Source organism: Gymnodraco acuticeps, unplaced genomic scaffold (assembly GCF_902827175.1).
Source record: "Gymnodraco acuticeps unplaced genomic scaffold, fGymAcu1.1, whole genome shotgun sequence".
Taxonomy (NCBI): domain Eukaryota; kingdom Metazoa; phylum Chordata; class Actinopteri; order Perciformes; family Bathydraconidae; genus Gymnodraco; species Gymnodraco acuticeps.
This window is the reverse complement of record NW_022990647.1, coordinates 1,457,004-1,472,434: the sequence shown is the minus strand read 5'-3', so window position 1 is coordinate 1,472,434 and position 15,431 is coordinate 1,457,004. Positions and strand designations below refer to the sequence as shown.

Here is a 15,431-nt window from a genome sequence, read left to right as displayed (position 1 = left end):
ATACATATATTGAATCTGATGCAACCACAACGTTTATAATGTTCAGTTTCTGTTGACATTGTTGGGAATATCACTAATCACAGAAGTCCAGTGCAACAACAACACTTAGTCTGACCGATTACATAAAGATTACAAAAATATGACTTGATGCTATCATAATTGAATTGCCAGTTATACGACAACTGAACAGAATCCTAAAGTAACCCTTATTAAAGAACAGTTGTATTGAATTGTACAAGTGTACATGGAGAGGAAAATTAATGTATATACTTATTAAAATAATCTATTTATTCGCCATTAGTTGTTTAATCTGAAGGACACACTTCATGGAAACGGTGTAAAACTTGCTTAAATTGCTCTAAAATTAAATATTCTAGGAAATAACAGACACTTTGTATTTAGTGGTTTCATAAGGAAGACACATAATAATTGTTTTAAATGTAATATTTGACAAATTGTGGACAGAAACGAAATGTAGGTTTATTTTTTCTTCGTGTATTTTGAGTAAATGTATTGGTGGCAATACAGTCACAGTACAACATACATGACTTCCTCAAGCTGACTTCTAACGGGTGTAATATATTTTTAAACAAACTACGTTTATGTCAAATTAAAAAACAATTACAAGTGACTTTGGATACCGTTAAAATCCGCATCATACATATACAACTATTTATAATATCAAACACAACTTACCAGGCTGATCCTGAGTTTCTCTGTGTGAAGCAGAGTGTTAAAGGGTTGAGAGACGTGGAGCTTTATAACGCTTATTCAGGGTGTATAGGGGGTGTGATGTGTGGTGTGTGATGTGTGATGATATGATGTGTGATGTGTGTGTATGTGCGTGTGTGTGCATTTAGTGTAGTAGCAGCAGCATGTGGTTGACGTGAAAGAGGAAACGCTTGTCTAAACAGGGTCAGGTTTGACGAGCGTTCTATAACTAAAGGATGAGGTTATATAATACGCGAAACTATCCTTAAAAACACAGTTTAAAGACAGATCAGACCAATTGAAATTGTATATAACCAAAGTGCGATGTAATAGTTTAATTTATTGTCAAAACGTTTCAAAACAAAAGCACTAAAGATCGACATGTCAAGAGGGTTTAAAAATGCTGCTTTCATATGTCCCCCTGAATTTCTGGCTCTAAATGCTTACACCTTTCTTCTATTTGCAAGTTCTTTTCGTAGTCCTTTATTCATTATAATAAACATATCTTATATTTTTAAGTGCAATTAAAAACACATCTACTTCAATAAACGGGTATTTTTCTCTGCCAAATCATCTCTCATGTACAAAAGGGAACACGTCATGTTGCTGGTCTCGATCTGTTTAGAGTTCTCTGATAGCACTTGAAAGCAGCATAGGCCTTTTTATCTATGCACGTTTTATCGGTCATTTTCTGGAGTTTTTGCTTTTATGTCATACGTCAATACAGTCACAAACAAATACAAATATGTCTCACAATTTATCTTTTAAATGTACTCTTTTACCTTGTGACATTCGTTATTTAATTGTTTCCAAGAAACGCAATTGGATATTTTTTGGCAGGTCTGAGTTTCCGTAGAAGCAGGAAGTAGCGTTTCACAACCATCGGGGCTCCGGCGTGACATTCACCGGGTTGTCAGAGTCAGGGTTAAGAACAGGGGTAAAACGACCACCCTGCACTCAAACTATAAGTTATCAAAATGAGAGTTCTACAGGCGGGTCTGTCTTTGGCTAAATCTCATCTCCTGGCTCCAGGAAGCGTCACTCTGAAAAAGGTAACATTAACTGTCTGCAGCTGAACCTGAACCCATTTGACACCAAACCTCCATCAGCCCTGTGCCTTTCACAATCGGTCAACAGACAGACAGGGATTTGAATATTGTTTTTCATGTCCTCAGGTGCTCATCAACAGCTGTCGGACATGCTCCTCCGGGTTCTATCTTAATGAGAGTATCCGCAACATCGGGATCTCGGCTCACATCGACTCCGGGAAGACCACCCTGACCGAGCGCGTCCTCTTCTACACCGGCAGGATAGCAGAGATCCACGAGGTGAGTGTGGCTGTGCATTAGGATTAAAACCACCTTTAATAGCCAAATAGTTGTGCACATACAAGGAATTTGACTTTTTGCGCATTGCTCTCGAAGTACATGCATATAGGTAGACATAAAGGCGAGAAACAAGGACAACACAGCTGGAAAAATACATCAAGAATAGACAGGACTGATATGTACACAAGTATGTGAAAAAAGCAACTGTATATCGATAATTACTATATAAAGCATCAATGACCAACTACAATGGTTTGGTCTGTTGATCTGCAGAAAAGTAATCAGCCACCTTCGTTATTAATTTTTCATGTGTACATTTAAGGGCAGCATTTAAAATATGTAGGTTTCCTGCTTTTCTCTGTTTATTATCAAATGACACTGGATAGCTTTGGGTTCAGGCCTTACAAAACAAATCATTCAAATATATCACTTTGGACTGAAAGAAACTGGAGAGATTTATTTTCATTTATAGACCAAATGATTAATCGAGAAAACATTATGGGGAGATGATTTGATTTGCAGGCAGCCTCGAATAGATCTCTATATACATTAAGCTTGTAGGATTTAGAAGATGATAGTTCATCAGAGTGACAGACAGGGAGAAGACACTCTTTTGTTTTGGTGTACAGCGTTCCAATGGTCTACACTACAGTTATCAGCATTAGTAGTCTTATGAATCAGTTGTTGCTTTCAGGTGAGGTTAACAGGTGTACAGTTTGAATCTTTCATGGTCTGTTTTCCTCCCCTGGATTGTGTAGGTGAAGGGGAAGGATGGTGTGGGAGCCACTATGGACTCTATGGAGCTGGAGAGGCAGAGAGGCATCACCATCCAGTCAGCTGCTACATATACTGTGTGGAAGGATCACAACATCAACATCATTGATACACCAGGTACTAAATGTTCTTGGGGACAACATGTTTGCATATGACTTCTGATTTAGGTTTTGTTTTAACTAAAGGTCACTGTCTGTTGTTTCTCCAGGTCACGTGGACTTTACCATTGAGGTGGAGCGAGCACTGCGCGTGCTGGACGGTGCTGTGCTGGTCCTGTGTGCGGTGGGGGGAGTCCAGTGTCAGACTATGACAGTGAACAGGCAGATGAAACGCTACAACGTCCCCTTCCTCACCTTCATCAACAAGCTGGACCGCATGGGCGCCAACCCCAACCGAGCCCTGCTGCAGATGAGGTACAGTATTTATCAAATCACAAGTGATAACGTAACAATAGATACTCTATTAAAAGAACAATATCGTCTAACCATTCGTCAAATGAGTAAGTGTGCTAAACTGTTGGATAGATGTCGATAACTAGTGTTTAATTCAGTCTAAAGACAGACAAGGGTTTTGTTAATGTATAATACAGATTGTAAACCAGGAAATCACGATGATAAAAAATCCTGCTTTCGAATGTTTTTCCTGAGATTTTGCTAATAGTAATAGTTTTAATATACTGAGAAATAGACCTGGATGCAAGAAAATTAGAAGTAAGGATTGATTCAGACTCATGCAGATGTGTTTTTATGGTGCCCACTAGGGCTGCCCCAGTGCTCCTAATAGTCAACTAATCGCTAGTCGACTATTAAGGTCTTAGTCGAGCAATTGTTCATTAGTCGATTAGTTGAAAAAGAAAAAAAAAAGATTTACAACAAAAAAAAACACGTGACTGCTGCGTTCCCTGTGTTGAATCAGACGGAGCTGTGCCAACTTGTTATTGGACTAATTATGTCAGGGAGGAAATGCAAAATGTGGGAGCACTTTGAGCATCACAAGGATGAACCCAAGAAAGTTATTTGCAAACTCTGCAGGCAAAAGTTTCCCTATTATTCGTCGACTTCAAATATGACGTATCACCTTAAGCATGTAAGTACTAGCCTAGCTTAGCCTAGCCACGATGACATAAGTTGTGTTTTGATGTCTGTGTTGTGTATGCGACGATTAGTCGACTAATACAATTGATGACTATTGGTCGACTAGAAAAATCTTTAGTCGAGGGCAGCCCTAGTGCACACAGAAACAAGCTTAAGTCTTTCATTTAGGCTTGATTAGACATGAAATCATCATTCTATAAGCAATGTTGTTTTCAGCCTCTGGTTTTGTTCCTGTAGTTATGATCTGAAGCATATTTATTTTCCTTCCTCAGAACCAAACTGAACCATAACGCAGCCTATGTGAACATCCCAATGGGCCTGGAAGGGAACATACGCGGCATCATCGACCTGGTAGAGGATAGGAGCATATATTTTGAAGGACCTTTTGGGTGAGGGTCTCCCCTTATTGCTACTTGACCTTCAAGATATCTGTTTCTGTTATAGTATGAATTGAATATTTGTATGTAACTTTAGCATTAGAATTCGATTGTAGCACATATGAGTGATTGAAAATCCTTTGCTACAGAACTATAATACCTACAGTGACAAATCATTCAAATCATTATCCGTCAGGTTACAAGTGTTTCTTCCTCCCTGCAGTCAAGATATCCGCTATGATGAGATCCCGGCAGATTTCCGCGCTGAGGCTGCAGACCGGCGGCAGGAGCTGGTGGAGTGCGTGGCTGACGCTGATGAAATCTTGGGAGAGATGTACTTGGAGGAAAAGCCTCTAACAAATAGCGACCTGAAGGTTTGTCTCCTATAAAGAGAACGAATGTGTGAATGAATGAAAGCTTAACCTGGGCCCTAGAGTTTTCTGATAAACTGCTTGTTTTTGAATGAAAACCTTGAACCAGATGAATCTATCTATATCAATCTTGTCGCCATATGGTGGCACTAGTTGAACATTTTGAAAATCATTTTACCACATTTTATGGCAGCCATTTGAAAATTGTAAAGGCCTTTTTATATAAAAAAAAACACAAATGTCAACCTAATTAAAAACTCAAACGTTTATCCATGCTGCAGCTTCTGAGATATATTAGTTTGGACCAAGTTGTGGAGCGAGCCTTGCTCATAAAACACAAGCCTTTTTTCAAATCATTTTCTTAATTTAAACTCCATCAGAAATTCCTCTCATTGCATACCTAAGTTGTGACATTAACGCTATGTGTGCATGAAGAAGGAAAGCAGTCTTGTTGCCCCGCTCTCAGACTCTTGTCTCTTCTCTGTGTTGCAGGCTGCGATCCGCAGGGCCACCCTGCAGCGCCTCTTCACTCCGGTGCTGGTCGGCACCGCATTGAAGAACAAAGGCGTCCAAGCTCTACTAGACGCTGTCCTGGATTACATGCCAAACCCCACTGAAGTAAAAAACTATGCCAACTTCAATGATGAGTGAGTATTGATCAGGGTAGTAAATGTGTATGGAAAGTTGCCCTTAAAAGTCTCCTATCATGCAAAATGCACTTTTTTATGTCTTTTATACATAAACATGGGTCCTCTGTGTGTCAGAAACGGACAACGGAGCTGATCCAGATTTGCATCTGATATGACGTAATATCGGAAACGTGGGCTGGCTTTACACCCACGGCCCTATCAGAAACGTTGCTATCAGAAACAATGCGCAACGTTTTGGAAGTAATATGGTTTGTTTACATGAGCAAGCATTGCTAACACTCAGAGCTAACGCTGTACTGGAGAGAGTATGTGTAAAGAAACAGGATATAAAAAGGAACTCACCTTGTGGTAAACCGGCAAGAGAAAAAGCCTTTGAGCTCCATACTGTTTCAGAAATAATCCTTGATATGGTTTGGAACATAAAATGGCGTTTAATCACGGCAGGGTTTAGCTGAGTATCTGGGTACAATTCTCCTGCATGAGCTCTCGTCTCGGCTCTTCTTTTTTCTTTATAAAGCTATGGACCCAGAGTCAGCACTTCTCTAACAGGGCTGAAATAGAGGGGTATGAGGTATGGCTAGAATGGGGGATCTGTTTGGTATTTTGAGCAAAACACTTCATAGACATGTTTTTTATATATCTGAGACCTATAATATATGCCTACAAATAGTATAATAGGAGACCTTTAATAGTGACACTATATTCAATTCAATTAATATTAGATACAATTTTTCTGTAGATCTTTAAAATGTGTTTTGAGAAATCTTGACATCAGTTGGTTTCCATTGTCTTAGTGTTGCCGATGAAACAACAAAGATGGAAATGGACCCTACAAGAGACTCTACGAACCCCTTTGTTGCTCTGGCCTTCAAACTGGAGGTCAGTTACTAGCCTTAATCTTTTATATCTGCAATATTGCTTTACAGGAACATTCAAACATGTCATACTTTGTTGTTTCCTGTTGTTCACACTATCAGGCGGGCAGGTTCGGCCAGCTGACATATGTGCGGGTGTACCAGGGCTGCCTGAAGAAGGGAGAGCACATCTATAACACACGCACTAACAAGAGAGTCAGAGTTCAGAGGCTAGTGCGTCTCCACGCCGACCAGATGGAGGTGAGTAGAAGCCTGCGCACGTCAGCAGGCTCTCCGAGGTCACCATTTTCCAGTTCAAACAGCAGAGAAACATGACTGGTCAAAATGCTCAGGTTCCTCATTTGGCACCACTCAAGTGGAAATATAAAAACCACATCCCCTGTGACACCAGAGTTTCCATCTCGTAGCATCAAAACAAGAAATTAATGTGATAAATATTCGCTCCTATAATAATCACTCAGACTTCCGTTATTAATAACACCGCTTTTGAATCAACCTATTTCTGTATTTTTACATTTGTTTTCTTTCTCTCCAGGACGTGGAGGAGGTTTATGCTGGAGATATTTCTGCTCTGTTTGGGATTGACTGTGCCAGTGGAGACACTTTTACATCCAAGGCTGGTGCTAACCTCTCCATGGTGAGCAACTTCAATGTTATTATATTCGAATGACAAATACATTTTTTCTTAATTTTGTTCCCCTTTTTTATTTCATGATGTAAAGAATCTTGTGCTTAATTTGTCATCATTTCTGACCCACAGGAATCTATCCATGTCCCAGAGCCTGTCATTTCCATGTCAATAAAACCAAATAACAAGGTAAACACTGCTTTGATTGACTCGTACTGTATTCAAAGTCTAAATCACATGTCTTAACTCTTCTCTCTTTATCCTGCTCCTAACCAGATTGACCTGGATAAATTCTCCAAAGGTATGGGTCGTTTCACCAGGGAAGATCCGACGTTTCGAGTGTATTATGACGTGGAGAGCAGAGAAACCATCATCTCAGGAATGGGCGAGCTTCATCTGGAAATCTACTCCCAGGTACCCAATATGAACAATATTCTGCATCTTTAATACAAGATATATGCATTAAATAGGACACATTAACTGATTGGTTTTGATTGGTGTAAACATATATGGGTGAAAAATCCATGCATTTGCAAATATGACTGCTTTTAGAACTATTTCTCCCCGGGCGCCGTTCAAAATGGCAGCACACTGCTCCTAACACAGGATGGGTCAAATGCAGAGAAACAATTTCCCCACGGGAAATATAAAGTAAAATATAAAGTATATCAAATCATTTCCCCCAATTCGTAATCTCAACTGTAGTTGATGATTCTTCTGACTTGATTTTTAGAGATAGCTCTAGTGTAGGCCCCCAAAGTAAACCCAACTAAAGATGAAATGGATTGATCAGTCCCCTCATTTAAAAGATGTCTTCATGTTTAAGGTTTCCCTTTTTAAACTGCAGATATTTGACCTGGTATTCTGTTGGTTTATTCTTGTTTTGCTTTTTCAGAGGATGGAGAGGGAATACAGCTGTCCCTGTGTGATGGGAAAACCCAAAGTGGCTTTCAGAGAGACGATCAGTGGTCCTGTACAGTAAGTGCTCTCTCGTACACACACTAGTCTGTATACAGTTTATTTTGGCTAAAATCAAAGCAACCAAAATGACTGCTAAGGTAGCAGAATGTTATAATGTCATCATTATATATGATGGCTTTTTATTTGCAGCATTTCATCTCCAATATTTGAGTACAAGAGAGGAGGGTCAGGATGTGGTTTTTGTTGTGGCAGCAGTGTGATGAATGTCAGCAGTTCAGTTTGTGTTTGGAGGTTTTTCACAATGATGGCAGTGTGGCAGCTGCTCCATCTGCTGCACTTTAACGCCCTCTGGAGGAGACCATGTGAACAGCAGCTTCCAGTGAATGATTTCCTGCCAAATAACACGGATTGTCAGATTAACAGGAGATTTCATGCACTGAAAGCTTAAATACTGCACATATTTGGCACGAGAGAAGTTATATTGCTCCAGATTAGGGATTTACTGCTCTAGTCTTCTTGTTTTGTGGTACTATATCACACATTTCTTCTTGTCAACTGGTACATACCAGACTTGCTTACTCTCAAATTCATCCAGTCCTGAGTTTATAAACTGATATATCAACCACTTATTCTGATAAACATTCACAATGTTAGTTATTTGTCAAGGAAAAATATAATATGCCTAGTTTTTTGACGTAGTTATTGTAGCCATCGACAGTCATTTTACCGACAGTCAAGATTTGCGTAGAGTGATGGTAAACATTATTGTAGGTTTTATTATTAAGAATATTATAATAAGTGGTTACCTGGGACACCATCTCATGCAGCAGTACATGACAGTCAAACTTCAGCTGGTCGTTCTCAGTTGCCTGCAGCAGAAACAAATAAAATAAAGGAAAATGTTGACGTTTTAAAAATAAAACATTCTCGAATCACATCAGCTTTCTTTCAGCTGAATGATAATCATAATAATAATAATTATACGCTTAATGTATATAGCACCTTTCAAGCAAGATGCAGCCCAAAGTGCTTTACAGAGTAAGACAAGCTACAAAATAAGAGTGAGGAACATAATTGAAAACGAGTTATAAACAAACAGAGTTATATTATAGAACCATAAAACCTGAACAGTGATGCAACTAAAATTACCCCAAAAAAAACAAAAAACAATGGAGTTTGCTGTTTGTTCTAAGACTATTAAGGTCTATGATCGAAACAATGACTGATAATACAAAGAGTCTGAATAACATACATGTTACAAAAACGGACGAAACAAACCTACCAGCTGTGTGATGTTGGCCACCTGAGCCATGTTGTACAGAGTGTTCTCACTGGACTCATTCAGCATGATGAAGCTGGAGGCCACGATGCAGAGGTGCCAGAAAGGCTTCATGTCGGGATCAATGTGACCGTAGCTGTCTGTTGGTCACAATGTGGTGTGTTAGGAAACAAGTTAATTTGCACGTGGTTAAGCCTTGTCACTACCAATTATGCAAAGATAAATTGATTAGTTGTCAACTTTTTTTAATTGAGGTTAACATGTTGGGCCTTGGGAAATATTGATGGACATTAACAAAAAATCGATTAACCAAGAAAATACTTGACAGACTGATTGCTATGGAAAATAACACACTGCGTTGGCTTATAATGTACTGGAGGTCACACCATTGAGGATCAGAATGTCAGCCATTTGTGTCGTGTTAGTATTTTTGAGAGGAACAATGAGTTCACTCAAAAACGTAGTGTTGAAATCCACAAATGCTTCACGTGCACACTGCCCATGTTGTGCAATGCATGGCTTTGTGCATTGATCAGGAGCTAAATCAAGCAGTGTTTGTTTTCTTACCAGGTAAATTGTGTGCCGATAAAAGGCTCTGGGTCATCTTGTACTGTTGGTACAAGGCCTCTTCTTGAGCTGTGGTTTTGATTTTAAGGAGCTCCTCACACGAGGCCTGGACCTGAGGAGAGCGCTGCTGCCCCCCCCCTCGGAAACAAAACCTCTGCAGAGCATTTCTCTGTCGTCTGGGGGGAGTTTACAGAGAGGGGATGGTTAAAATAAAGAAGGATATAATAGAAAGGAAGGTTTGATAAGAGAGAGGAGAGGGAAGTATACAGAGCAAAGGCGTAGTCCAGATGTTACCATGGCAGCTGGTGAGTCAGTGTTGCACCACACTGCCTCCTTTTATCTGCTGTTTCGTTAAAGCTTGTCTGACCTGCTCGCTCTAAAGCCAGGGATTATTAACTTTAAACACAAATGTAGCCTAAGACTAGCTTCAAATATATTTTCATTGTTTTGTGTATGGAAAATCACAACTGAAACCTTTTTAAGGTAAATGCAGCGAGTTAAACATAGTGTGTCTTCACAGACAAACTAAAGGAGGGGGAGTGGTCAAAGCTTTCGACACAGAATTAGTCATTTTAGATTTTTACGGGTACTTTTAAATAACGTACAGGTAGAATTGACAGTCATTTTATTTTCGTTAAGGGCACTGTCCCTGTGAAATATAATAAAACAAATTCAAAAAGCTGCCCCATATGTTAAAAAAGCTACTCTTAATTCAAGAACACATGGCTGTATGTAATCCACACGCTTTTTACAGTAAATCACATCTTACATTGCTGATTATCTCCTGCACTGAGATCTCCAGCTGATACTTTCTTCCAGAGTCTTCAACATCCTAAAAGCCAAGTCAGAAATAACCACAGTTAGTAAGAGAAACAACGTCACTGTAAGGTAAACTGTAAGCGTTAAACTTTGGCTGACCTCTGCATTTCCGCTGTGGACTCTGTGCAGTCCTAGCAGCCGGTATGGGGAGCCGTATCGAGTGTTGAGGTAGTGTTGGACCACTTTGGCTGCTCTCTGCGCCTGGTAGTGATTGGGGTTCAGCTCTCCTGTCGCCATCACATCCTCGTCTGCCTCCTCTTCCACCAATATGTCCAGCTGTTAACCCAGAGAGAAGAGAGCGCAGACAGTGAGAGAGGAAATAAGAAAAATACCGTTTTCAAAGAGGGATGGGCTTCTAAGGACTTTGACCCTCGGTTGTCAGCAGGGAGAAGCTTTTGTCTTCAGCTTCAGGCACAAGGAACACCTCCATTGGGAAAAAAGTGGAAAGCAAATACATAAAAAGAACAATAGAGTGTACAGCTGAAAACGTGTTTTAAATAAGCTAGTCTGATCTTGCCTGTAACTGAAACGCTGGAACTTCTCTGCCTGTTAGTTTGACAGGTGGAAACTTGTATGTGTCCGCTGCTCTGTGTGTAGATTGGCGAGATTACTTCCCACTTCCTCCTTCAGAGCTCTTGGACTTCCCCCTTTTTTTTTTTTTTAAAGAGACGGAGCTCTTTTCTTTTGTTTCCTCTCATTTTCTCTTCTCTCTATTGAATCAGCTTTATAACAGAAATGCAACCGTGGATCAGTAACATCTGTTGCTCCAGTGTTTGAGCTGCTATTCAAATTTTAAATGAGATTTCCGTGATAGATTAGCAAGGTGTTTGATATATTTGTATGTGACATGATCCCAAGTGTATCAGTGCCAACACTGATATCTGATATGTTTCACTAATATTGGTCTAATACTAGTAACTGTAGTCTAATGACAAATGGAGGTGCAGAACTTAGTGAGTCTTCTTGTAACTTTGTATTTAACAATAACATTTTATTTTTTTGTGTTAAATGGCTCCGAAAGAAATCATAAAAATAGTGTATTTTTACATTGCTTATGTATTACAGAAAGATATCTCATACACACACAGGAAAGAAACAAGATCTAGATTTCCCTGTCTTCACTAAACCAATATATGGTTAATATTTGAGTTGACTATTGAGTATCATCTTTTTCAGTTACAGTCTTCAGCCATCCATCTTGTGTTGGTGGTTCTGTCTTGTACCATATGTCATCTCTTACTGTACTGCCATATTTAAAAGTACAGTACCATACATGACCTAGCTATATCCAAAATGTATTAAATAATAGTGCACTACTATTTGTAATACTAGTGTATGTAGTACAGCAAACATTAATATCCATCTAAGAAATAAAATAATGTGGGATTTGTTTTTGAATTCTGTACTTATTTGTGCTCTTCTTTCTTTCCCTGCAGGTTTGACTTCCTTCACAAGAAGCAGAGCGGCGGCTCGGGGCAGTACGGTAAAGTTATCGGATACATTGAGCCTCTTGATGGCGAGCATCAGACCGGCCTGGAGTTTGAAGACCTGACTGTTGGAACCAACATCCCGAAGCAGTTTGTACCAGCTGTCGAAAAGGTTTGTTTCCCAAACTTTTAAAGTAGAAAAAAAGCTACAAAGGTTACTTGAACTCTAAGCTAAAGACAAGCTCTTGTTTTTCTGTAATTAATTGTTTCTTCCCATCATGCTGCAGGGCTTCAGGGAGGCCTGTGAGAAGGGACCCCTGAGCGGGCACAAGATCTCAGGACTGAAGTTCGTCCTGGAGGATGGAGCGCATCACTTGGTGGACTCCTGTGAGATGTCCTTCATCCGTGCAGGGGAGGGTGCTCTAAAACAAGGTGAGGGCCTGACCTCCTGTTTCACGTCTGTTGTTGTCAGCGGTTGTTAATGCAATGCGTTCTCCTCAGCGATGGAGAGAGCCAGCACGGCCATCCTGGAGCCCATCATGTCTGTGGAGATCGTAGCTCCTGTGGAGTTTCAGGGAGCGGTCATCGCTGGTGTAACCCGCCGGCATGGAGTCATCTCCGAACACGACGGGACGGAGGAATACATCACCCTGTCCGCTGACGTGAGTCCAGTTTGTGAATGACTCACATCCAGCATGCATCTGCAGTATTCAGCTTTCATTTGTTGTCTCTTATGCTCCTCCATCCTTGGTATTTGACGAGTTTACAAACTCTTCCCAACAGATTCCACTTAACAACATGTTCGGATACGCCACAGAACTACGCTCCTCCACTGAAGTAAGTTCTACCCTCAAACGCCAACATCTGTAGAGCATCTGTAGTGCATATACTGTAAAGTGAATGCTATTCCCTGTGTTTTTATTCATCAATGGATGACAAGCTTTCTAAAATAGTAGCATTCTAATGAAAAGACCAAATGCTACGTATTCCGTATTAATACAAATGATAACAATTTGTTATGAATATAAACATTATTACTTTCTATATCGTACATACATCTACTTTTCCTGTTTACCATTTGAAATACTATCAGCCAGTACTTGCCTTTATTTAGTTCTATTTATGCCGTAGTTTCTTATTTGCTTTGACTTGTTTCTTTTACTGATTATTTATTATTATAAAGATATTTAAACAGCTTTGTTGAAAGGTGCCTAAGAGCCAAGATTTGTTTTGATTACGAATGCTTTGTAGGAATAATAAAGAACTTAAAAATAAAAATATTGATTAAATGGTCTTTTGAAACATGCTGGATTTCCCGGCCTTGAGTAATTTCTGCAGTCTTCCTTTCTGGTTGTTGGCAGGACCTCCACCAATCAATTCAGAGGAGTCTTAGAGTTCAAAACAACTTTGATAAACTAACATTCTTTATCTGATGTTTATTCAGGGAAAAGGGGAGTACACCATGGAGTACAGCAGATACCAGCCCTGCCTACAGGCAACACAAGAGGAAATCATCCAGAAATACTTGGAGTCTACAGGGCAGCTGCCTGCGAAGAAGAACAAGTGGAAGGCCTAAAAAAGCATTATCCACCAATTAGACTGGACTTTAACACGACAGCCGTCCCTCATTTCTACACACATCAACCGTGACCTACATTTGAGGAGCCATGAAAAAACTGACACTTTACTTTTGTAGCTATTGTTTCTCCCTGATGTTTGACCCACTGCAGAAAACATATTTATTACCTTGATTTTACAAACATTTGACCTTGTTGGTATAAAAAACTCTTTAGCGTAAAATAGCTTTTGTACTATGTACAGAATGGTCTTCATGTAAAAATGTCTGCAACAAAGATGTATATCCGTCTTTTAAAGTGTTGTTCTTTGGATGTGCGCGTCATTTGTCTCCACAACTACAAATGCCTTCTTTTTCTTGTACAGCAGCATGCTCCTGGCAACCTGTAGATCTAATGGTGTAAATGATTATCTACAAAAATATAAAAACAGCTATATGGATCTTTTGTTGACGATGACTTGATTTGCTTAGTCAATTAGGCCATTTATTTTTAAGTAATGAGAACATCTCTGTTAAACACAAGATTTTAAGTGGTGCGTTTGACTGGTTCTTATGGAGATACTCTTTTTTATGGATAAAAAAAGTTGTAGTCAAGCCTCCCTAGAAAAGAAAGACGATTCCAAATCAAAGCTAGATCTTCCTCACCGTTTCAGAGAGCTCGGTTTCCTCCACTGTCTCTGGGACGCTGTTGGGATGAACCGTCGTGAACGCTGAGTCAGCTTCAGGTCTGGGCGCCACGCTGGGGCTCCCGGTCACCCCACTCAACACAGCCAGAAGCACAACGATCCTCAGACTCATTATAGTAAGCTGTAAAACACAGAGGCCAGAGAAAAGGAGAAAACCACTTCTGTGAAGGAGCGCAGGAAAGGAAATGACCCTCCTGTCAGTGTGGCGTTATGTAACGGAGGAGGAGGAGGGAGCAGAAAGAAGAGACTGTCCAGAACTCTCTTCCTGGCACAATCTGTTTATTTTGTTCTCCTCTTACCTAAACAAACTGCTCCACTTTATCTGGTTCTGTTCCTCGTACGCTCTCATGCAACTCACTTAAGTTGTCAGCGCCTAAATGTTTCCACAGCCTCACGAGATGAATTGATTAGTTTAGCAACAGTAATTCCATTAGAGCAGCTGTGACTAATATGAGCTTGACGTTTTGCAGCCTCGCTCGGTCCACCGTGCCAGATTAAATGAAGCGGGATGTTCACTGAGACAAATCAAACACGTCCTGTCAATTTGGGGTTGTTAAAACGCAAAATCTACACAGTTAAATATCATCATCTTTATTTAAAGAGACTCTTGGTCCATTATTACAAAACATACAACACTCAAATATAAATTAAAAAAGGCAGTTATACCAATGTTTCCACAGAGGTGACTGGTATCGTACAGCTCTGAAACACGGATTTGAAAGCAGCATAATGACAGAGTTATGAGAAACATTCAATCGACAGATGTACATTAGATTTCTCAAAAGAGCATGGAACGTGTTGACTCGTGCATTACAGAACATTTCACTTGCACTGCACCACCTTGGTTTTCTAAGCAGTAGGCCTATACGCAAACAGTCATATGCAACCTGGAGCTTCCGGAGGCTCGCCTTCTTATACTTGACCCACAAGGGGGCCGTATAGAGAGGAGTGCAATAAGCTCTAAAGAGGTTCACCTTAACCTTATCTGAACACTATATATTAATAAATATATATTAAGGAGAGTTGTGAAAACATCAGCTGGAAAAGTAGCTCACAATCCAACATCCAACAATATTCTCACAGGACACACTAACACTTTGGAGACTATTTAGTAATTTCTTAAATTGTTCTGATATCATGGACCTTAGATTTAATTTTTAAAAAGGTAGTGATATTTTCCCCTCAGATTCTACGTTTAAGATGTTTTTTTCAGTTATATAAAGTATCAGACTCTTATTTGGGAAATACACCTTGACCTCAGTCACATTACTGAATCTAATCTAATTTATTATCTTTCCTAAAATTAGATGAATTGAAGAATTGCTTTTGATGAGCATGTTTAAATCTC

General features: G+C 39.7%; 2 protein-coding genes across 2 annotated transcripts; one reads left to right on the top strand and one right to left on the bottom strand.

Annotated features, from left to right (window-relative positions):
• Positions 1-1,560: 1,560 nt before the first annotated feature.
• On the top strand, positions 1,561-13,837 carry gfm1 (G elongation factor, mitochondrial 1). The gene is made up of 18 exons (XM_034229398.1): positions 1,561-1,763; positions 1,887-2,039; positions 2,798-2,930; positions 3,022-3,226; positions 4,180-4,296; positions 4,508-4,658; positions 5,148-5,302; positions 6,100-6,184; positions 6,283-6,420; positions 6,716-6,817; positions 6,941-6,997; positions 7,085-7,222; positions 7,704-7,786; positions 11,831-11,993; positions 12,109-12,253; positions 12,323-12,483; positions 12,605-12,658; positions 13,266-13,837. The coding sequence occupies exons 1-18, from the start codon at positions 1,689-1,691 to the stop codon at positions 13,395-13,397; spliced, it is 2,247 nt and encodes a 748-aa protein (XP_034085289.1). The 5' UTR covers positions 1,561-1,688; the 3' UTR covers positions 13,398-13,837.
• lxn (latexin) lies at positions 7,811-14,306 on the bottom strand. The gene is given in 8 exon segments (XM_034229404.1): positions 7,811-8,120; positions 8,536-8,598; positions 9,012-9,148; positions 9,576-9,711; positions 9,713-9,751; positions 10,345-10,407; positions 10,494-10,670; positions 14,043-14,306. Coding segments are annotated over 8 exon segments (885 nt in total). The 5' UTR covers positions 14,196-14,306; the 3' UTR covers positions 7,811-8,003.
• Between the last annotated feature and the right edge of the window lie 1,125 nt (positions 14,307-15,431).

Bases quoted from the DNA above. Each gene is read 5' to 3' on its own strand.
- gfm1 (XM_034229398.1), top strand. From the start codon at position 1,689: ATGAGAGTTCTACAGGCGGGTCTGTCTTTGGCTAAATCTCATCTCCTG. The intron at 3,227-4,179 runs GTACAGTATTTA...TTCCTTCCTCAG, and splicing joins CGAGCCCTGCTGCAGATGAG to AACCAAACTGAACCATAACG. The intron at 12,254-12,322 runs GTGAGGGCCTGA...CGTTCTCCTCAG, and splicing joins GGAGGGTGCTCTAAAACAAG to CGATGGAGAGAGCCAGCACG.